At 55.2% G+C, this 22,801-nt stretch overlaps 1 protein-coding gene across 1 annotated transcript in view; it reads right to left on the bottom strand.

The window, feature by feature from the left end:
- Window positions 1-356: 356 nt before the first annotated feature.
- Ccn4 (cellular communication network factor 4) overlaps window positions 357-22,801 on the bottom strand; it is a 24,763-nt gene continuing 2,318 nt past the window's right edge. Inside the window, exons 2-5 of the mRNA XM_042699905.1 lie at window positions 13,915-14,194; window positions 8,521-8,781; window positions 5,342-5,535; window positions 357-4,272 (exon numbers count right to left, since the gene is read on the bottom strand). Of these exons, the coding sequence (XP_042555839.1) occupies window positions 3,973-4,272; window positions 5,342-5,535; window positions 8,521-8,781; window positions 13,915-14,194 (1,035 nt within the window). The 3' untranslated portion in view covers window positions 357-3,972. The remainder of the gene's footprint in view (window positions 4,273-5,341; window positions 5,536-8,520; window positions 8,782-13,914; window positions 14,195-22,801) is intronic.

The following is a 22,801-nucleotide window of genomic DNA, read 5'->3' as shown; positions in this document are numbered from 1 at the left end:
TAGATGGTAACAGATTCTCCGCCCAGCCACCCAGCTCTGGCTCCTCAGCCTCTTGTCATGTGCCAGGCTCTGTGCTGTGCAGACCTGGCCCCCAGAACCTTGAAGTACTCATAGTCCAATTAGAGATACTGAGTAGTATTTGGTAATGAGTAAGTGAATGCCTGAGATTCCATTTGAGATGAATGATTGTATTGTAGCCAGACTCCATGGACGACTCTGGTCTTCTCAGAATGAATGTCTCTAAGCTACATTTAGGTTTATGTATAAGCTATCTGGGACCTAATGTCCAACGTTTGCACTGTGATGGAATGCCTCACAACAACCGAATACAAGAGAAAAATCCAAAATCCAGTGAGTGAACTTTGCTGATGATTTATTTATCGCTTTAAGGAGAAAAGCCATAAACAAAGAATTGGTGTCACGAGAACTTGCCACGTTGAGCAAACACGTTCCACGCTACACAAATGATAAAACATGACAGACTGACCAACAGTGATTATGCCTCTCGTGGGAAATTCTAAGGCACTTTCTCACATGTATTGTTTATTCACTTACAAAAATGGTGGTAGGCATATTTAAATATGAAATCACAGTTTCAGAACTAGATACATACATACATATATACACACACACATGTGCAAGAATACAGTCGGCCCTTCCAATCATGAGGGACCCCTACCATCATCATGGCCTATCATCGTGGTTGCTTTGTGTCTTTATAAAGCAATGATGTGATTCGACATGAAAGCCGGGCTACACTGCTTCTCCACAGTTCTTCTACATACACAGTATGATTTAAGGAGATTGGGGGCAAGGCTATCCTTCAGAACTACTTTCTCTTATCAACCTCTGAGTCTTCTTCCATCAACGTATTGACCTCTGTTCAATAAAGCACCTCCTGGAAGAGTTGTTCTTGTGATTTGAAGGCAGGGTAACTGGCTGAGTGTCAAAAAAAGATGGCTCGGGTATCAGCGCATCCTGGGTTTGGAATCCTGGTCTTTCGTTTTCTGGTTGGGAAGACCTTAAATTATTTACCTGTGAGACTGAGCCAGCGCACCACTCAACTAGAGCAATGGCAATGTCTTGAGCCGACTATGAGGAGCAAGGAGACAGGGCAGCATAGACCCGCAGCAGTCTTCTGATGAGAGTGGCATGTTAGGGGCCCTGCCAGACAGCTATGATGGCTCCAGCAAGAACCAATGGTTTGGTTCTCCCAGAACACCTGAGACACTTGGTCTAGCTACTGAACCTTCATTGAAGGTTAAGTCATTGTGCCTTCCCTTCATCCTAGAGCATAAGGTTACAGGAGACCAGGGGAAGACCTATTGGATCAGTCTGAATCCTTGCCAATGTGAATCTCCCATAGGACATCCAGGGTCTGCTCTGAGAAGTCTACCCTTCTCTCCCCGCCCCCCAAAGCGAGGTACAACAGAACAAGCTTGGGTTTGAACTCCAACTCCTTAGCCTCTTTGTCTCAAAGTTTCTCTATATAAAATGAGGAGGAGAAGTGTACACCTAAGTATAGAGATAACTGATAAGATAATGTAAGGTTTGAGCACCAGTTGGATGTTCAGTAAATGAACACTTTCATTATAATTATTACTCTTGATTTTTCTTGGATCAGACCACACCATTGCAGGACAATTCTGTCTGTCAAAAGGAACTCCATTACCTTGGGCACAACTCCTGCCTTAGGCTTTAACTCATCAGTGGAAGCATTCGCTCTGCAATCCACCCCCAGCAGGCTGTGTCTATTTCTCAAAAGGTAGTAGCCCAGTCCCACTGGCCACCCCAAGCTATCCCTCCCCAGGACAGTCTCCTCTCCTCCAACCAGTCTTCTGATTATAGTGGAAGCTAACCTCAGTTTCCAAAATCAGGATACATTAGAGTTTCTGCTGAATTTCATATGGGCTTAAATGTTAATGTTAGTGTTTCTAACGTGAGCCACAAACTCAGAAAAGGGTTTCATCATGGAGTAAGTTCTCTTTACACGAAAATTCTTACACATCCATTCCTTTGAAATATTAAGTCTCTTCCTATAGCACTCCACATAAGGTTTTCCCTGATTTAAAAAAAAATAGATTTTTTTCACCCAACTGGGAGAAGAGCACTTCTAAACTGATGGGAAGCCCTTCTAAATCAAAGCAGTTTAGCACAATTTGTTTGATTCACCCTTGTGCGCTTCACGCAAGGCTCTACCCATGTGAAGTCACATTGGTACAGTCCTTCTCTGCCTCTGCATGCAGCCATCTTTAGATCCACCAATATGCAGAGTTGGGCACATTTGTTGTGAGCTGCTTCTCATTTGCAGGAGAGATGGTCTATAGGGGATACAAGGATTTTTCTCTAAGCAACATATTTTGTAGGCTTAGGTACCTCAATTATCAGCAAGTCAGATACTCACTTGAAAAGAAGCTAGACAATAATAAGAGCAAGAAGTTGCTTACTGCAATATGTTTTCTAGCTTGACATATTCAGAAGCAGGAAAAGCAGGGGATTATGAAGCTAGACCATGCAGATGTGAGTGGCCCATGCTGTTTCTTTACCTTTCTTTATCTAAGGTTCTATTTCACATTTATAAGTACAGAGATAGCAAAGGAACTCCCTAATATTACCATGAAGATTCAAGGAGCAAGTACATGTAAAACACTGAAAACAATGTGTAGAGGACATCAGAGGTACTAAATGAAAATAATGTGACAGTAAATGGTGTTTTCTACTAACAAAATAAATAATAGTCCCAGTTCCGCATGTAACAACCTTCTGTTCCTTCCAACCCCTCTTTGGTTTTTAAATTCTATGAAATACATTTATTTATATTTCTAAACATCTGGTCAACCTCTGCCTCACATCAGAAAGTTAAGTTGTGTTGATCTGTAGTCCCTAAAGCTATGACATAAGTCATGGCAGCAGACAGAGATGTGTCCAGAGCTCAGAGACCTTTGTGGTTTTATAAACTTGAGCCCTGGAGGCCATCCAGACTGATGAAGGGTGAACCAGATTTCAATTTGATCCATACCCAGCCTGGTAGATCTGGTTTGGACTTCACAGGGTATCTAGGACACCACTCAGAGGGCGGAGAGATTGTCCTGAGGGCCTCACCCACTTCCACAAGCCCTAGTCAGAGAGACAATTAAGATGTAAGGAAGACCCTGGCCAGCTTCTCAAGGACAGTCCATCGTCAACAGCATTGAGTGCTCTGGTCATTCGCTGCTGCTGAAATGAGCTGACTTTACCCTGTCTGGATTGTCTGGGGGCTTTCCCATGAACAACAGTGGGAGTTTGATCAAATTCATTTCAGGATGGGATGAACCCACTTTGGACCCTTCACAGTTTCGTGGGGAAAGAGAAATTTGAACTTGACAAAGCTCAGATCAGAGAAATCCCCCTTTCCATTAAAAATCAGAAACAACCATTTACTTCCTTGGCAAACATCTGGTGTTCTTGCAGTGTGCTTATCTTTGGAGTCATAGCTACAAATGTTGGTATGCTAAGAGCAGAACTGGTCTTTAGAGCCCCATATGAGAGAGTCCAAATAATAGCTTCTTCTAGGGTCCCCAATTCTGTCCATCCTTCTGAATGGATCCCAAAGGTCTTCTAGTTTGGTATCTAAAGAGGAAACTGGGGATCCTAGATCTCCGGCCTCTTGCATTCCTTGCGACACGAGGACTTCCGATGACTTGAGCAGGTTGGATCAGGCTTGGGTCTTGTCCAGAGTAGGGAGAGACAGACATTTTCTTTGGCATGGTGCAGAAAGCAACCAAGGAGGGGACCTGTGGTTTTCAGCCTGAGCAGCACCATCTAGGCTCGTCTGAGCAGTTGAAGACAGGAAAGGAGGCTGTGAATTTGGATCGGGCTGATTAGGAGTAGAGAGTATTCAAAGAATGTTCCCTTGTGAAGTTATTGGCCCCGAGGGCTGGCTACTTTGTAATCATTTGAGGCAGGCCCCCAAACCCTTTGAGTCGTACCTGCCTAATTGGCAATTTCTGAGATGTCAGGGTAGGGTTCCAAGTCTGCGAAGATATCATTGGGATTCCTACAGCTCAGGTTACAGAAGCAAGCATTAATCCACAGGACCTGTCGGGAGAAGCCGGGCCCCTCGGGACACTGGAAGGAAACCTCGATCGTCTTGGATTTGTACGGGATGCAACACCTGTTATCCACGCAGACTCCACAGTACTTTGGTCGGTAGGAGCGTGCACTGACACAGCCTGCCAGAGTGAAGTTCGTGGGCTCCTCTGGCTGGTACACAGCTAGACACTTCTTCCCTGCCTGCAGGAAACAAGAGAATGTACACAGAATATACAACCCACCCCTCCAAGCCCTCGGTCCGCCCCCTCTGCGTCACAGCTTCTCCAAGCAGAGATAGACACTAGCCAGCCCAGGGAGACCCAGCCTCATCCCTCAGGCGGTAGACTGCATGACACAGGGTAGGGAGGCCTTGCTGTGCTCAATTCTTTCTCATACTACTCAGCCTCCCTCCCCTCCTGGTCTTTCGCCTTGCTTATGTATGTATGTGCATCATGATCTCTCTGGTATGTGAAGTTAAGAGCTCTTTCAGCCAATCAAACTCTACCTCTACCTACAGTTTAGCTAGTGGCTGAGCTGGCCTGGGGCTTCACAATCAGGGGCATGATTCACACACAGACACACACACACATCGCAACCTTGCTCTTAAGTATTCTTATCACATAATGTCTTTGCTGGGCTTGACTTAATGTCAGTGTCTCTCCATCCTTCTTCCATGGGGTGAAGGCTGATGGAGGCACATGGCCTTTTCTGTCTCTCTGGTACAATTCTGTGCCTGGTACACTGTGCTTTGCCCCTGTGGTTCTTGGAGTCTGCCGTGCCCCAGGACCATGCTGGAGATGTGGGCAGAGCAGGTGCAGCTCTGTGGGGCTTAGAGATTGCAGGAGAGAGGACTCCACAGGGCCCCACAATCACCAAAACAAAACTGGGTGGAAAAACTGTCCTAGAACAGAGGGCAAGGCAGACGTCCGAAGAGCAGTGTGGGATGCTGGATCAGCTGGTCACCTGGGCAACCTCTCATTAGAGAGCCCAAGACCCATCCTGCTTCCCAACTGCAAACGGGTATGAGCTTTGTTTAGTGTGCTTTGGTTTGGGGGGCTGCTTGTTGCTGCTGGGGATGGTGACTGCAAAAGCATCAGGGAGTGAAGCTCACAAAGCACCATCTGTGACCCGGGTCACCCCAAAGCACCCCCCAGCAGGTCACTGTACCCACACCTGCCACAAGGGCCCTGGTGGGAAGCTCGGGCGCCAGCCGGAAGCTGGCCTTCTCTGCTTGCCGGGCCTGCGAGGCCCGCCTCTGCCGGGCACCCACCTTGATGAAGGCGTGGATGTCCACCTCGCACGGCCGCAGGTTGCAGAGGCGGCTCTCCTGCTCCGGCCAGCACCGCGCATTGACATTGGAGGTCCGAGTGGAGATGCCCAGCCCGCAGGTGGTGGAGCAGGGGCTCCAGGGGCTGGTGTAGGCCATGCAGTTCCTGTGCCAGGGCTCCACCTCACCTGCAGCAGCTGCAGATGAACACCAGAGTTCCCATGAGCCTCCAGTCCCCACCAGGCCTCAGCCTGCACCATCAACACGGTCCCTCTCTGAGTCTTACAGACAGGCAGACAGACAGGGAGGTAGAGACAAAGACAGCCCGAGAACTGGCTCCTCACTGGACTGGGTACCCAGGGAAGGAAGGCTTTTGTCTGGTCTTCATAGTTTTATGATCGACAGGAAGTATGAATGTACGGATGGAAAAATCATCTTTAGCGTTAAGTAGACCCAAGTTCAAGTCCTTGTCTGCCATCTACAAGCTGTGTAGCCTTAGGAACCTCATCTGACCTTCAGCCTCCTCATGGGACAATAGCATGTGCTGTATGGGGTTGTCAACTCTGACGGCGTTTATCCAAGCATTCAGCCTGATGCTAGAAGGAGAGGGTACTGTGTATTTATGGCTAGCCAATGGTGAGTAGCCTCACAGCCTCTAACATTGCCTGCCAGCTATGCTGAGGGGAGAACGTGAAGGCTTCCACACCGAGTAACCTGAGCTCAACTCTGCACTGCTGCTTTTGAGCTGTGTAACATCCAAGGTGCTCACGCCCCTGTCTGGGTTTCTGCTCTGGCTGGGGGCGTCAGTGGGACTGACTGCAGCTGAATCCCAGTGCTGGGCTGAGGAGGGAGGGCATGGCACACAGGAATGCGCTCCCTCGGCCCCTGTCCCTCAGTGAGCCCCATCCCTGGGACTGTCTGCCTATCCACTGTCAGCCGGAGCAGCCAGCAGCTCTTCCGCAGCTTCAGCAGTTGGGTGGGTTCTGGGCCATGGGCTGAGAGGTGGAGGGTGGAGAGCTAGAGACCCAGGAAAGCAGAAGTCAGGTAAGTCAGAGGACTCCCTGGGGGCAAGACAGGACACAGGCACCTGAGAAATTCCTGCTCACAGAAACAGGAAGTGTGGAGGGGCGGGGCAGGAAGGGGGTAGAAAGATGAAGAGAGATGGAAAAAGAGGGGGAACAGAGAGAGGGGAAAATGGAGAGAGAGAGAGGAAGTGGGGAGAGGGAGTATAACAAGGCTAGAGAAAAGGAATTAGTAAATAGGAAAAGGGAAGAAGGGAAAGAGACGCTGGAGAGAAGAAGAAAAGAAGAACCTAACTAGGGTCAGGGTCCAAAGAGACAGAAGGGCGATCAGGGCTCTGTCCTCAGCCTCTGGCGCTCGTGGGAGTGTAGGGATGCTGGTGAATGAATACAGGGGTACACCTGAGATCGAGGGGTTCCCACACACAAGGGAGAGAGCCAGCACAGCCAGCCAGGGACAGAGGAGGGCCGGGCTGGGCTGGGCAGGCTGCCAGCTGAGGAGGAGGCGTGCAGGGGATCAGCAGGCTGCAGGGGATTTACCGAGGGTCGTGAAAGGGCTTTGGTTTCTGGGTCACTTCCTCTACTGCAGGAGCTGTGCTTGTGTTCAGTGAGAATGGGGTTACTGGGCCACACACAAGGCACAGACAGCCTCCTCCCTCCCCCAGCCCCCCGCCCAGTGACCCTTGTGTGGCCTTGCTGAAGGGGGCTGGGGTGGGGAAGCTGGCCTACTACCTCCTCCCCCTGAGACCAGATGGCTTCTCCACCTGGGCTGCTGTGTCTCTCAGGGTTCATCTGGCCCTGTCTGGGGGTGCTTGGGGGTGCTCATAACTTGGGCCAGTGTTACTGCATTGAGTGGGCAGAAGGGGAGATGCTGGTGCACTTCCTCCGCTGCTCAGGACAGCCCTCCCCCAGGGAACCCCACCAGTCCAAACCGCAGCCGGTGCTGAGGCTGAGAGGCGTCCTCTGCACAGCCCCGAATCATCTCACGCACTCCTCATGGTTTATGAGATGCGGGACACTTGGCATCACTAACCCCGAGGCCACCCCTTTCCTCCAGGTCCCCTGCTGGGAAGAGATGTCCTCACCCCTGACTCCCACTGCAGCAAATGCCCCTGGTGCTCCCCTGCACCCTTCCCGCCTCCCCCTCACCTCTTCCCGCTGTCTTCTCTCCTTCACCCCATGCAGCTTCAAGCTGACTCAAGAAACACCTCCTCCATTTTTCAGGTCTTCATTACCTCTGCACTCGCTGCCCTAGTTCAGATCCTCATAGTCCATCCATCCATCCATCCATCCATCCATCCATCCATCCATCCATCCATCCATCCATTCACCATTCATTCATCTATCACCTATCCACCATCCATCCATCCATCAATCCATCATCCATCCATCCATCCACCTATCATCCATCCATTCCACCCATCCATCCATCCATCCATCTACCCATCCATCCATCTATCCATCACCCATCCATCTATCCATCACCCATCCATCTATCCACCATTCACCTATCCATCAACCATCCATCCATCCACCCATCATACCATTATCCATCTATATACATATCATCCATCCATTCCACCCATCTATCCATCCATCTTTCATCCATTCATCCCATCCACCCATCTATCCACCCATCCTCCATCCATTTATTATCTACTGTCCAGCCACCCATATATCTATTTATCCATTCATCCACCTATGTGATACACAGGTGTCTACTAGCACTGGGCTATGTTCCCTCCAGCAATGTGAAACCAACAGGCCTGTCCCTTTCCTTTTTTTTCCAGGGCCTCCTTATATTAGACCCTCCTGGCTGAAGCCTCACTTGCTCCTCATCCTCTACAGTAGAGGAGACATCAGGAGTCTTGGTTAGTGTCACCTCCTCCCACTCCTACCCTGTACCAGCTGCTCACGCAGGGGTAACAATGGAGTTGGCAGGGAGGCTTTGCTCTTCACAAGGCTCTGCCTGCTTTCATGCCGGAGCACCACTAAGGAGACGGGCTGATGGTGGAATTTCCACTGCACAGATGGGGGGATGGGTCCCCCCCCGCAGCGTGGTGCACGGGTGGTGTGACACCCCTCTCCCCCCCCCCCCCCGCAGCGTGGTACACGGGTGGTGTGACTCGGGGCCTGCGTCCTCCCAGGGCCCAGCGCACCTACCGAAGGCGCTGGTGTCCAGCAGGGCGGTCTGGCGCGGCCTCCTGGAGTCGTCCTCACACACCCACTGCTCGCAGCACTGGCCGGGCACGCTCACACGCCGGGGCTGGCGGCACCAGAGGCGCGGGGGCCGCGTGCGGAGGCACCGCGGCGTGCAGCCCACCGCGCCGTCCATGCACGTGCAGTTGAACCTGCAGCTGGGCTGGAAGGACTCTCCGTTGGTGTAGCGCACGCCATTGAGGATGCAGCCCACGCCGACCACCTCTGCAAACACAGCGGGCGGTGGGTCAGGGAGCGCAGGCGCTCCAGGCCAGACTTCCCTCTGCCCAGGCACCATCTAGACAGCAGCCAGAGGCAGACAAGGCCCATGGGCAGCTGCGTGGGCAACGGGCAGAGTGGGAGGCTGCCTTAACTTGGGCAGGAGCGGTTGGCAGCTCACACCCAGGCAGGATCCTGGGCACATTTGGAAGGAAAGCTGACAGGACCTGCTGGTGGAGGGTGGGGGCGGGGGAGGAGTGGGGGTCCAGAAGGACACCCAGCTTTCCCCTGAGTCCAGTGATCTGTCTTCTTTGGAGGAGCCGGTGGTGAGGGATGTGGGATTGAAATGGAAGTGCTAGAGGGTCTTGGAGAGTCTGTGAGGTGCTGGCTATGCAGGCTGGGGATCCAGGAACGGGATAGAGGTGACTGAATCAGAGGCCACCTTTAATCTGGGGGCAGCTGGATGTGCAGGTGGAGGGGCCTAGGACCACCGCAGGAGGGAAGAGTGGAATCCGCTCTCTCTGTGCTGTCTCCAGTCCACCAGCCTGGCGGGAGGTGGTGGTGCTAATAATGCATCCTGGCATCAGGGGCAGTGAAGGCTGGCTGGCTCGGCCCTGGGGTCTTTGTGTTGTGCTCGCTGCATTACTTATTTTGTCCTATAAGGAACCATAGTCACATAGAGCAAAACCGAATCTCAGGGCAGCAAAGCTGCATGTCTGAGCAGGTCACCGTGGGGAGCAGACTGGGGCTGCTGGTTTCCCGGGGCGTGGTTATCCAGGAAGGTGGCATGGGAAGGTGACACACAAGCATGCACGGACCCCACCTGGCGCCACAGGCCACGGTCCATAACCTCCGGCCGGCCTCCCGCCGACTAAACTGGGAGATATTTATCTTCATTCCGCAGACAGGAAAGGTGTGGACTGGTTCAGTTGCTCGTGATAACAAAGCTAGTGAGTGATGGAGCTGAGAGGGGCTGCACCCCAGGGGTTCCATCCCACACCCCCACTTCCTCCTACGGAACACCAGTGGAAGAAGGATGGATGAGGGGAGAAGCGGAAGCAAGAGTTGAGCCACCCAGCTTGGCATTGTGTCAGTGTGTCCTGTCACTGTGTGAGTGAATCCGTATGTGTGAGTGTGTGCGTGTGTGTCAGTGTGAGTGCATAGTGTGAATGTGTCAGTGCGTTTGCGTCAATGTGGGCGTGAAGCCATACGCGTGACAGTCCGTGGTCAGTGTGCTGGTGTTGGTGGAGAGGGAACAGGAGGAGGCTGCAGCCCACACTCACTCTGACCAGGGTGAGGAGACCGAGGGGAAGCCAGCACTGAGGCCCGGGGCCCTCCGCACAGCGATTCCCTCACCGGCTGCTCACCAGCTGTCAGCGGAGCAGGTGAGCAGCTCCGAAGATCCTGGCACCCAGCCCGTGCGGCAGGCCAGGAAGTAGACCTGGCCTTGTGTGCTGCTGCTTTGTCCACACTCGGAATTCCTTAGAGACTGATCCCATGTAAGTGCAGCTTACAGCCGAGGTGGGGTAACACGGTGCCTAGAAGGTGCCCCGGTATCCCTGGATCTGTGGGTAAGGACATGGGGCATGAGCCTGCTCCTCACTGGCCAGAGAGTGTCAGGTGTGTGATGGTTGTGGACCACCCCATCAGGAGACTTGGGGGATCCTTCCTCTGTCGCTCTCTATACCTAATGAGAGGATTCGCTCCTGGAGAGATGATGAGGCGGGCCAGCTTCTATCGAGCTTGACTGAAAGGCTCAGTGCAGCCCAGGAAGCCTTTCTGGGGGGCTGCAGTCAGCTTGATCTTCTGCTAGGGCTGCGGCTGCCTCCCCATTCCCCAGGGGAGAGGGACAGTAGGCAGGCAGGCAGCTCCATCCCCCGGGGACCACTTACCCAGGCTCACCACATGAAAACATCACTGGGCAGATGGAGGGGCTGGTGAGGAAATCTCTACCACATTCCCCATAGGTGACAGTCAGCCCCCCCCCCCACAGACACACCAGAAAGGACAGCATTGTGTGTTCCGTGGTCCTCCAGGAGCAAGCTGAGACTGAAGAGGACAAGGAGTCACTGAAGTCACAGCTCCGCTTGGGGACCGTGCTGGGAGCCCGCTCTGGCTGCAAAGACTGCAGTTAGGATTCCCTCCCTCCCAGCCAGGGGCGGGGGGAGGAGGTTACTGAGCCCGGCTGGGGCCTGCTCTCTCCCCTCAGCATGGCTGAGAACAGGGCTGGGGTGATGTTGGCTAGGCGAAGTTTGAACAAGGGAAATCAAAAGACACAAGGGCGGTACTCACTTGGGTCTTTGTTTTGTTTTATTTTTACTTTTTATTTTTATTCCCTTCCTCAACTCCATAAAAGACTGGTTTTGCAGCAAGATCTTTAAGTGCTGTGTTCTCAGTCACATAGCTAGCAAGAGGCAGAGCCAGGATCTAGAAACGCCAAGTCCATCTGCCTGGAACTGTCACAGTGTTCCTCCCCAACCATTCTGCCCTCAGCTCTGACCTGGCCACTTGAATCGTGGTGTTGGTGCAACTGAAATAGCCACACAGTCGAAGACAGGGCCACATTCTACCCATGAAGCATTCAGTTTGGCCCGCAGAACGTTCCTTTAAAAAATGTTTTGGTTTTTTTCTTTTTAAAGCATTGCCAACATTTACAAATCACCACAAGCCTGGATTTCTGGCTTCTCTTCAAAACTGAGCAGACTGGACAAGACCAGTTCATTCTTCTCCTGGCCACTGTGTGCCAGAAGGGCAACTTCTGGGAGCCAAGGCCCGCATTTACCAGCTTCCCGTCATCCCTGCCAGCGCTGGAATTACTCACTTTCATCACCTGCCCTGTCGTGCGCTTCCTACATGCAAATCTCCAAAGGCCAACTTCGCTCATGCCTGAGCTGCCCTGTGCAGAGGCTGGCTGTTAGAGGAACTATTCTTTTCTGACTGCTACAGGGGTAGTCTTTTCTCTGTTCATTCAGACCCCGATGTCTCTTCATTCTTGCATTAGGGTCTCACACACTCGCACAGCAGGGAAGCATGTTCAGTAGGACGCTAGTGAGTTGTGTGTGTATGTGTGCATTGCATGCGATGGAAGGCAGGTAGGGAAGGACGTATCTGAATGAGAGAGTTCAGTGTTCAGATGGGTTTGGAATGAAAAGGCCTCTTATGGCAGCTCATTTGGGAATTTGGCAATGGACAGGAGAGGTTCTGCAATACCCACTTTATTTAGTCCAGTGTCTGCAAGCCTATCTGACCGGGGTACCCTTGGGAAATATAAAAGCCTGTTGAAATACTGAGCTGACGGGTTTGTTTTGTTGGCTTGTTTGCCTATGGAGTGGACAGGAAATACATGGAGATTCTTGGTAGCAAGGGGCTAGAAGGTTGTAGTGAATGAAGGCAGGACCCGTAAGTGGTGAGGGTATGGAGAAGTGGAGATGGCAAGCAGGGAGGGCTGACTCTAGACACATCGAACATGTCTGAAAAGGTACAAGGCCTGCACATGGTAAGATCCCAGTACAGCTCTATAGATTAGGAGCATCACAGGGAATGACCTTGAAGACAGTAGTCAAACAAGGAAAAGAGCCCGGGGCCATGTCTAGCACAGAGAGGCTGGTCCAGGTCTTCCACCCAGGATATAGGAAAGAGGGAAACAGTTGGCTGTGGACACATAACCATCTTGAGCTTTACTATGCAGAGAAACATTCTCATCCCAACCCATTTTGAGGATTTCACTCAACAAGTCTGCACCGAGGCTCAGGAATAACATTTTTAGCAATGATTCTGTGATTCAAGTTCTCTTTGACCACATTGTTTAGCAGGGCTAATAATGCATACCAGTAAAAAGAAAAAGATTGGAAGGATAGGGAAGCATGGTTACATCCGAAGCCAAAACCACATTCCATGTATGAAAGCTGAAATAGGAACCGGATTTTGATAAAAGAGAGGAATGAGCCCCAAGTTAATAAATTAATGTGTTATTAATTACCCGAGGCTCAGATAGGAATTTTTGACTTGGAATTATGTGCATAACCTTTATCAATGCCCACCTCAGGACTATAATGTGGGGTCTATACAGAATTATAATTATGGGTTATCTTGTATCAGCACTAAGGGACAAGAGATTTATGAGACTGTGAAACTTCTCAAAAGTTAAGCTGCTGTATCATAATGCCAGGTTCCCTCTTTTCATTAAGTTGGGTCATTTAATTTGAGTAATGCTTATGTGATTCAAACTGAAAAAAAAAAATACAAGTCCAGATAGACGTAGGTCATGATATCTCAGAAAGGTGTTTGTTAGGGACAAAGAAAGGAGAAACTACACATGACCTAACACCGGAAGAAAGGAGAGAAGAAGAAGAATATAAAGATCAAGAGTGAAGAAAAACCAAAGCAACTGGAATCTCTGGGCATAAACAAAAGGCATCATGAAAAGGAAATCCAAGCAAGTACTCTTTCTTGTTACAGTACATAATATTTACACAGCCACACTATTGTAAATATTGTAAATTGGGACAAGAGCATGTGAAAGATAAGGAAGGTGTACAGTAGTCATTGCTAACCAACAGGAATATTAGTAGAGGACCCCAAACAGATCAAACCATTAAGATATAGCAGAAGACAAGGGCTCCCTGGCGGTCACTATAAGAAGAAAGGACTACAAAGTTAAAAATGATGATCGGGACTGGAAGAGTATGGCTTATGGGACACGGCACCTGCAAGCTGCTTATTTTCATTACTCCAGGGTTGTTGGATTTATTCAGTCGCACGTGTTATTCTAATTTGCAGCATTTCTCAACTATCTGGAGCTCTGTAGTGACCTCGCAGTGACCCCAGGGGGGAACACGGGCGTCTATCCAAGGGTCCTAACCACCACAAGAGCAAACCCAGTTTAGGTATTTTCTCGTAGAACCTCATTCCCCAGGGAAGAATGTCTGCAGGACTGAGAAGAGAGCCAAAGCAGGGCCCTGGAGCCCGGCCAGGCTGGCCTTACCCTTGCCCCAGAAGGGCCCCGGTCCATGGGCTCTAGTCATGGACTTGGAGTGCATCCCCTGCCAAACTGAAGCCTGGCCACGTGGGCCAAGGCAGAGAGGCCCTGGGTCAGGGCTGGCGCGCGGGGCTGTGGGAGGGTAAGGAGCGCTCACTTACGTGCACATACTCCTATTGCGTACCTCGGGCGGTCCACACTGTAGTCGCAGTAGAGGCCTCGGTGAGGGTCACAAACAGCAGCCTCCGTGCAGTTGTCCCCAAGCTGCTGCGCACATATCTTGCAGCATTCACAGCCGTCAGTGATTAGGCTGACCCCCAGTGGGCAGCGGGGCGGGGACGGGGGACACTCACATGGCCACTTGCAGAATTCAGGGCGTGAGGTTGCATCCTCCAGTGGAGCTGGGGTGAAGGCCACGGGCACGGGGGTTGGAGCCAGAGCCTGTAGGGGACACAGAGGTGAAGCTGTTGAGTTGGGGGGTTTTGAAGCCCAAAGGACACAGCCATTCCCTTTCTGCTTACACGGTGCTCAGGAGGATTTTGTGATTTGTTTTTAACTCTCTGTTCCATGACTGATCATCTCTTTTCTTCTCAATGAAATTGGTGAGACGTAGGTAGGACCCCCAGCACTCAGAGAATGTATACCAGTTGTCCGACACCCACTGCAGGTGAAGCTCTGAGGTCCAGGTTTAACTGGGGTCTCACTTGTTTCCTTCCTTCTTTGAGGTCCCCACAGCAGGGGAGGTGGCCTCAGGGTTCAGTAAGTGACATGGCTACAGCACAGCCCACACCCAGGGCCCTTGACCAGGCCAGTGAGCCTTCATTTTACTTCTACTGAGTCCTCCAGACTCATGAGCTGGAGGGCTGCTCCCTGGCCCCAAGGGAGTAAGCCCAGAGCTCCGGTGCTGATCCCCGGAGAAGGGAGCTGTGTTCTGTAGCCACTTCCAGCCTACACAGAAGCATCCTCATTGTATACCTGGGGTGATCCTTTCATTATTCTTCCTACTCACAGCCCTCCCCAACACCCCTGACCTGCCAGCAACCAACAAATCTGCCGTTACTCCAGAAGATGTGATAGACAGCAATGACCAGCCGGGGAAGGAAATGGAGACCAGAGTTCCCCGGACCTGCAAATAGGCAGGGGGAAGGACCCTGGGATCTTGAGTCTGGGTATTCCGTGAGCACCCAACTGGCTATAGGTGACAGGCTCCCAGCTGTCAGGACCGGCTTCTGGTGGAGGAACTGTTAAAGCTGCCATCTCCTCTAGCCCTCCTTCCCCAGTCAGGGCTGCGTGGAATTGCTGCCTCCCACTAGAAGGTGGGCTCTGGCTTTGCTTCTCTCTGTGCTTACACAGAACCTGGCCTATGTTCCTAAAGTAGAGGGACTTCCAGTTACAAAGGGATTTAGTATCACCTAACATCACCTCCTGAATCTGTCAACACTAAGTCTGAGTGGAAAAGCTGAGACAGTCAGATGTGGGTCTTTCTGTGGCCTGGGGTCTACTTCCTGACTCCACACCACAGGCACAGGGCATCTACTCTGTTGAGACGTGCTGCTCTCAGGAGGTGAAGGGTGTGGCGTGGGGTGAAGCCCTGGGAACTGGCACACCACAGACCCTCAGAGCCCACCCACCCTGCAGATGTAGATCCACACTCCCTGCTGTGCTTGCCCAGGGAGGGGCCTGCACCCTTGGCACTGGGCTGGAATGTGGTGGTAAAGCCCATGGGCACCCAATCAGTGGGGTTAGCATTAACCCTCTCCCTCCATCCCGGGTCAGAGCCCAACAGGAAGCCTCCTTTCCAAGTTCCTGCCTGGAGCTGGTTAGAAGCCACAGGAAGGCCCAGTAGTTGCACAGGGAGAGGGTGGGGGGTGGGGGGTGGGGGGGAAAACACTTCTGGTCAAACCTTTGCTTTTGGTGCCATCTAGTGGTCACTAGGCCTCAGCCATGCAGGGAGAAAGACCTTGAACAAAGCTGGGCAGGGGGGAAATCCTCCAGACCCCAGGGCCAGTTATAAAGGGATTTAGTGTACTGGGTCTGGTGTGTGGCCCAAGTCCTGCTGCTTTGGCCAGCACTGATGTCCTTTGAGACTGAGGGTCCACCAGCTAATCCTCATTTGGTGGGTGCCAAGCGGATCCGCATCACAATGCCTGGCACACACAGCAGGTGGCAAGCATCTGGGGATGGGATGGATGACAGAGTTGGTGTGTATTTGTTTCTTCAACTGCACTGTAAGCCTTCAAGGGCAGAAGCTACCCATCACCCACCTGACTCCCTGTGGACAAAACCCAGCTCCACACAACCAGCACCAGTACGTTCGTGGAGTATGCCTGTCAAGGGAGAGTTTTGGACCCACGATCTCCTAAGCCACGTTTCTCACAGTGGTGAAGAAGTAGAGGTTCCGGGAGGTTCAATGCCTTGCATGAAGTCACACAGGTAGTCCATACCCATGGAACCAAGTTCTGATTTTCCCAACGCTTTGGAGCCATTGGCTTACTGGTCCCTGTCACCCTACCCCACTGGGATGATTGTCGAGACCTCTGGAGGCCTCGGTGGCGAACAAGGCCATGGCTTCCTCATCCTTGCCCTCAAAATGCAAGCAACCAATGGGCGCTGTGCCTCACAGCTGTAATCCCAGCTACTCAGGAGGCTGAGATCTGAGGATTGTGTTCCAAAGCCAGTCCCAGTAGAAAAATCCATGACACTCCTATCTCCAATTAACCATCAAAAAGCCAGAAGTGGAGCTATGGCTCAAATGGTAGAGTGCCAGCCTTAATGAAAAAAAATATATACCACAGAACAGCACCCAGGCCCTGAGTTCAAGCCCCCTTAACCCCATACACATAGACCCAATATCCCACTTATATCAATAGAGATGTGGGCAAAACCCATACAACATGAAGACAGACTTCAGATGGTCTGGGAGTGAGGAGCTTGAAGACACCAAAGCCTGGCCTCCGCCCCGTAAGCCTGTGTTAACTCTCAAGAAGGAAAGCAGGAGAAACCCCAGAAAGCCAGGGAAGGGTTGTCCAGGGGCAGACAGAGGAAGAAAAACATTCCTAAAGTCTTGCTTCTTCCAAACTGGAGCTGTTTACATAAAACAACGTTTTACGAAGAGCTGTTGGAACCAGACCTTCTGCACACGCTGCCGCTGTTGTTTGTGTGGAAGACCACAAGGAGGGAACAGTCCCCATGCCCAGGGCTGGCCTGGCACAGCCAATCCTGCCCAGTTCTGCCTGCTGTATAGGCTCTGGACACATGGCCTCGCCCACACCCTCCTTCCTCTATGAATCTCCCACTCTTCCCACCTGATCATCTCAGGCAGAGTTAGACCCTGACATCCATTTCCCAATGTTTCTACACTCATTAGCTCCATTGTGGAGCTTCAGTATGAATCACTGCATACCACTGTCCTGGGAGAGCCGGATGAAGTAGGCTGGGGAGGAGCAGAAGCAGAACCCAGGCACCAAGGTTTAAACTTGGTAAATGCAGATTCCCAGGTCCCACCTCCAATCTCTGCCTTCAGTTCTTCTCATGGGGGATCCAGAACCTGCCGGACCTGTGGCTCTGTCCAGGCTGGGCAGGGAGCAGGGCTGAAAGGTGTACACGAGTTAGCAGACTCTTGTACAAGCCAGACTTTTGGACCCTAAGGACTCAGCGACCCCTGTAAGCTCCATCCACAGTACCACCTCACTCCCACAGTACACGCTCACCTAGCTGGCTGCCTGCCCTGTAATTCTGCTTAGCCAACAGGTGTGCGGTCACTAAGTGAAATGTGTTTGCTTTTGAGGCTTGAAAAGGGAGAAATGGGAAAGAGATGCACCCAGGGACAAGACCCCTAAAGGCTACATCCTGATTCCCCTGAACAGCAATGAGCGGAACCCTTCCACCACACTTTCGTGGCATGAGGGAGGTGATTAAACTCCAGAGGGGGAGCCAGCCCTGCAGGAACTCTGCATGGGCATTTCCGGGAAATTCAACGGTGAGCGCAAACGTGTTGGTAACCATGGGACCTCGTGGGTGGGTGATACTTCCTTGGGACCAAGATGCCTGGCAGGAGCTGGGGAAGCCGGGGGCTGGACCGGCCGAGACCAGCTCGGGCCCTGGGGCGGAGCCGGCCTTCTCTCCCCTGAGAGCCAGCTGGCAGGAGGACCCTGGGGCCACCCTGGGCTAAGGGGCCAGCCAGCCTCTAGTGGCTCCTCCCCCTTCCCCCCAGCCGCGGAGAGCTTGGGTCACTTGGTGAAAGGCATGGCCTTCCTGCCAGGGATCACAGTCCTGCCATGGAGCACTGGCTCAAAAGCAAAGGGGGGCTGCATGTGGGGAGGGGGTGTCAGGGAGGGGGTGTCCCGGGAGGGGAGGTGGGGAGGGGGTGTCCGGGGAGAGGATGTCGGGGAGGGGATGTCTGGGGAGGGGGTGTCTGGGGAGGGGAGGTGGGGAGGGGGTGTCCGGGGAGGGGGTGTCTGGGGAGGGGGTGTCCGGGGAGGGGAGGTGGGGAGGGGTTGTCTGGGGAGGGGAATTGGGGAGGGGGTGTCTGGGGAGGGGGTGTCTGGGGAGGGGGTGTCTGGGAGGGGATGTTGGGAAGGGGGGTACCTGGAAGGGGGTGTCAGGGAAAGGGTGTCGGGGAGGGGTGTCCGGAGGGGATGTCGGGGAGGAGGTGTCCGGGGAGGGAGTGTGGGGAAGGGGTGTCGGGAGGGGGTGTGAGGAGGGATGTTGGGGAGGGGGTGTCTGGGAGGGGGTGTCTGGGAGGGGGTGTCTGGGAGGGGGTGTGAGGAGGGGGTGTCAGGGAGGGGGTGTGAGGAGGGATGTCGAGGAGGGGGTGTGGGGAGGGGGTGTGGGAAGGGGTGTGGGGAGAGGGTGTCGGGGAGGGGGTGTTTGGAGGGGGTGTGAGGAGGGGGTGTGGGAGGGGGTGTCGAGGAGGAGGTTTTAGGGGAGGGGGTTTGGGGAGGGGATTTCCGGGGAAGGGGGTTTGGGGAGGGGGTTTCCAGGGGAGGGGTGTGGGGAGGGGGTGTGGGGAGAGGGTGTCGGGGAGGGGGTTTCTGGGGAAGGGGTGTGGGGAGGGGGTGTGGGAGGGGGTGTCGAGGAGGGGGTGTTAGGGAGGGGGTGTAGGAAGGGTGTGGGGAGGGGGTGTCAGGGAGGGGGTGTGGGGAAGGGGTTCCGGGGGAGGGGATGTGGGGAAGGGGTGTGGGGAGAGGGTGTCGGGGGTGTTTCCGGGGGAGGGGTGTGAGGAGGGGGTGTGGGAAGAGGGTGTCGGGGAGGGGGTATGGGGAGGGGGTGTGGGGAGGGGGTGTGGGGAGGGGGTGTGGGGAGGGGGTGTGGGGAGAGGGTGTCGGGGAGAGGGTTTCCGGGGGAGGGGGTTTCCGGGGGAGGGGGTATGGGGAGGGGGTGTGGGGAGGGGGTGTGCGGAGGGGGTGTGGGGAGGGGGTGTTAGGGAGGGGGTGTGGGGAGAGGGTGCGGGGAGAGGGTGTCGAGGAGGGGGTGTTAGGGAGGGGGTGTGGGGAGGGGGTGTGCAGAGGGGGTGTGGGGAGGGGGTGTTAGGGAGGGGGTGTGGGGAGAGGGTGTCGGGGAGGGGGTTTCCGGGGGAGGGGTGTGGGGAGAGGGTGTCGGGGAGGGGGTTTCCGGGGGAGGGGTGTGGGGAGAGGGTGTCGTGGGGGGGTTTCCGGGGGAGGGGTGTGGGGAGGGGGTGCTTTTCCACCTGCCTTAGGTCAGGATGGTGCTGGGCACGCCGGCACCTTCGGGAGGCTGTGCCTGGATGCTCCGCAGGGGCGGGCGCGGGACGGACCCCCTGCGTTCCTCCGGGGTGGGGCCCTGGCTGCCCAGGGGGGGCGTGGGTTCTGAACTTTGCGGGCGGGCGGGGCCCGGCCGGGGGCGCGGGAGCCGCAGTGGCAGGCCTCCGCGCCGGGGGCCGGGCCCGGGGCGCCCACAGGCCCGGGGGGCGTCGAGGTCGGGAGGGACGGCAGGCTGGCGGGCGGGAGCGGCTCGTGGGGCCGGCGGGCCGCGGAGCCGCCGGGGAGGCGGGGCGCCGGGCCTGGAGGACGGACGGGAGCGCCTTCCCGGCGGCTTGGAGGGGGCAGCGGAGGCGGCGTCTGGGCTCTCCGCGGGCGCGAGCTCGGTCGGGGCGGGGGGCGGCGAGTACGGGGGACGGGGGGCGGAGGGGACGGGGGTCGAGCGGGGGGAGGGCGGGCGGGCGGAGGGCGGGCGGGGTGGGGGGGGACTGGCGGGGGGCCGGGGTGGAGGGGGGGCCTGGCGGAGGGGGCCGGGGTGGAGGGGGGGACTGGCGGGGGGCCGGGGTGGAGGGGGGGACTGGCGGAGGGGGCCGGGGTGGAGGGGGGGACTGGCGGAGGGGGCCGGGGTGGGGGGGGGACTGGCGGGGGGCCGGGGTGGAGGGGGGGACTGGCGGAGGGGGCCGGGGTGGAGGGGGGGACTGGCGGGGGGCGGGCGGCTGCCCTGGGCGGGGGCGGGCAAGGCCCAGGCTTCCCGTCCAGACGTCTCCTGTCTCCCCGCCCTCCCTCCTCTCGGTGCCTCCTCTGAGTGCTCCGCCCTCCGTCCTCCCACGGGCACCTGCAGCCTCCTCCCCGCCCCTCCCAGAGGCCATGGGGCCCAGTGGATGTGGCCCGGACTCCCTCCCGATGCCAGACCCCGGCCAGACCCCGGAGGAGAGGGACCCCGGAGGGCGGGGACCCCGGAGGGCGGGGACCCCGGAGGAGAGGGACCCCGGAGGAGAGGGGACCCCGGAGGGCAGGGACCCCGGAGGAGAAGGACCCCGGAGGAGGGGGACCCCGGAGGAGAAGGACCCCGGAGGAGGGGGACCCCGGAGATGGGGACCCCGGAGGAGGGGGACCCCGGAGGAGGGGGACCCCGGTATACAAGGACCCCGGAGGGCGGGGACCCAGGCGGACAGGCCCAGATCAAATCACAGCTCCGGAATGTCCACCGTCCACATTCCGAGGGGCCTCCTTCCTCCTAGAGCTGGTCCCCCCGCCCCCTTCACCCCTCCATTTCCCTCCGCTCTCAAGATGTGGAGGAGGCGGGAGTGAGAAGTAGGAGAAATCAGAGGGGAGGAGGAGGAAACGGAGGCACAAGGGCAGCGGGGGAAGAGAAGGAAGAAGGGAGAGGCAGGGAGGAGGAGAGGGGAGGCTAAGAGGGGGGGATGCAGAAGGCCCCCCGCAGCACAGAGCCCTCCCCAGGGCAGGAGGAGGATCCTGCAGTCAGCCCTGGGGAGGGACCGGAGTGGTGGCTGGCGGCTGAAGGGCATCCTCATCATCCCTTCACATCTCCGTCATCCCCATCATCATCCCCATCATCATCATCCCCATCATCATCATCCCCATCATCATCATCATCATCCCCATCATCATCATCATCATCCCCATCATCATCATCCCCATCATCATCATCATCATCATCCCCATCATCATCATCATCATCATCATCATCATCATCATCATCATCCCTGCTGTCCTCCTCCCTCCCCACTATCCTCCTGCACTATCACCACTATGATGACCCATTTCCACCATCTCCACCTGGCCTCTGTCCTTTACCCCCCCTCTCCCCCTCCCCCCCATCATCATCCCTTCCCTAGGTGGGTGCTGGATTGCTCGTGAGAGAGACTCCCATCTACAGGTCAGGGGCAGGCTGGCCCTCGGCATCCTGCCATCCTTGGAAGGAGTCAGCCCTGAGCCCAGCCCTCAGCCAGCTGGTCACCCTCTCTCCTCCCCAAGCAGTTGAACCCCGCGAGCTGTCTGCAGCCTGGGTTCCCGCCTTTGTTGGGACCCCATGGGCGGGTGCTGGAGCCGGGGAAGCGGGTCCAGGTCTGCCGGGCGCTGGGGTGGGCTTTCTTTCCCACAAAGACCTCCAGCCAGTTCAGAAGTGCGGGTGACCCGTGCCCTTCCCGGGGACAGGGGCTCTGTAATTCCAGGTACAGATGAAACAGGTCAACAATATTTTGTTTCACAACATCTGTTCAAAGTACTGTTCAAAGGACTGCACAGGCCTGCAAGATGGCAAGGCTGGGCGAGTCTCCTGCCCCTTCTTGGGCCCTGGAGTCCTTGGACACTGCTGACGGTGCCACCCACCCCAGGATGGACACCCAGGGCCTCCGGCTACAGCAGCCCTGGCTGGGCGGTATTGGTTTAGACTGAAGTGGCCTTCCCCTGCCTTCTTCTCCTCCTCCTCCCCCTCCTCCCCCTCCTCCTCCTCCTCCTCCCTCCTCCTTGTCTCCCTCCTCCTCTTCCTCCTCCCCTTCTCCTCCTTCCCCTCCTCCTCTTCCTCTTTCCCTTCCTCCTCCTCCTCCTCCCCCTCCTCCCCTTCCTCCTCCCTCCTCCTCCTCTTCCTCCCCCCCTCCTGTGCAGAGTACATTTCTCTGGGGCTCAGTCCATGTGGCCACTGGGAACACAGTGAGCACAGCACTGGCCCTTATGCACAGGGCTGCTCCCAGGGCCAGCCACGGACCCCTCCTGACCAGCAAGGCCACTGCAGCCTCTGTAGGTTCCCTGCTCAGCTGGCCCAGGCAGGCTTTTGTCAAATGCCCTGGAGCAGGGGCAGAGGCATGGGCCTGTTGCACACGAACCCTGGGCTTGCAGGGATTCGAGGATCTCACAGGACTTACACGGAGCAGTAAGTGTAAGTGTAGGCTATAGAGTGGCTGCTCTAAGGCTGTGTCAGACCCAAGGGAAGCCCCGATTATGACCCTGGTTTGTTTGTATGTCCTTGGGCTTGCACTGAGGGCCTTGGCAGTGTCCTGTTAGCACTCCACCACCAGAGCTACAGCCCCACTTCTGGTCTTTGTTGCTAGTTAACTGGAGATAAGAATCTTATGGACTTTCCTACCCCAGCTGACTTCTGACTGAAATTCTGCGATCCTCAGATCTCAGCCTCCTGAATAGCCAGGATTACAGGCGTGAGCCACCAGCGCCCAGCTTGCTCTCTCTTTTAAAGAGCTCTGTTCCCACTGTGTTCTGCAGTTGGTTCTTAGCGTAGAGAATATGGGTTCTGCACCTAATTAGGAGGCTCATACACACTGGTGTATACACATAACACACGCATATACAT

Source organism: Dipodomys spectabilis, unplaced genomic scaffold (genome assembly GCF_019054845.1).
Source record: "Dipodomys spectabilis isolate Male_0828 unplaced genomic scaffold, ASM1905484v1 ptg000264l, whole genome shotgun sequence".
In the NCBI taxonomy this organism is placed as follows: Eukaryota; Metazoa; Chordata; class Mammalia; order Rodentia; family Heteromyidae; genus Dipodomys; species Dipodomys spectabilis.
The sequence above is the reverse complement of the archived record's forward strand: the minus strand, read 5'-3'. Positions and strand labels throughout refer to the sequence as shown.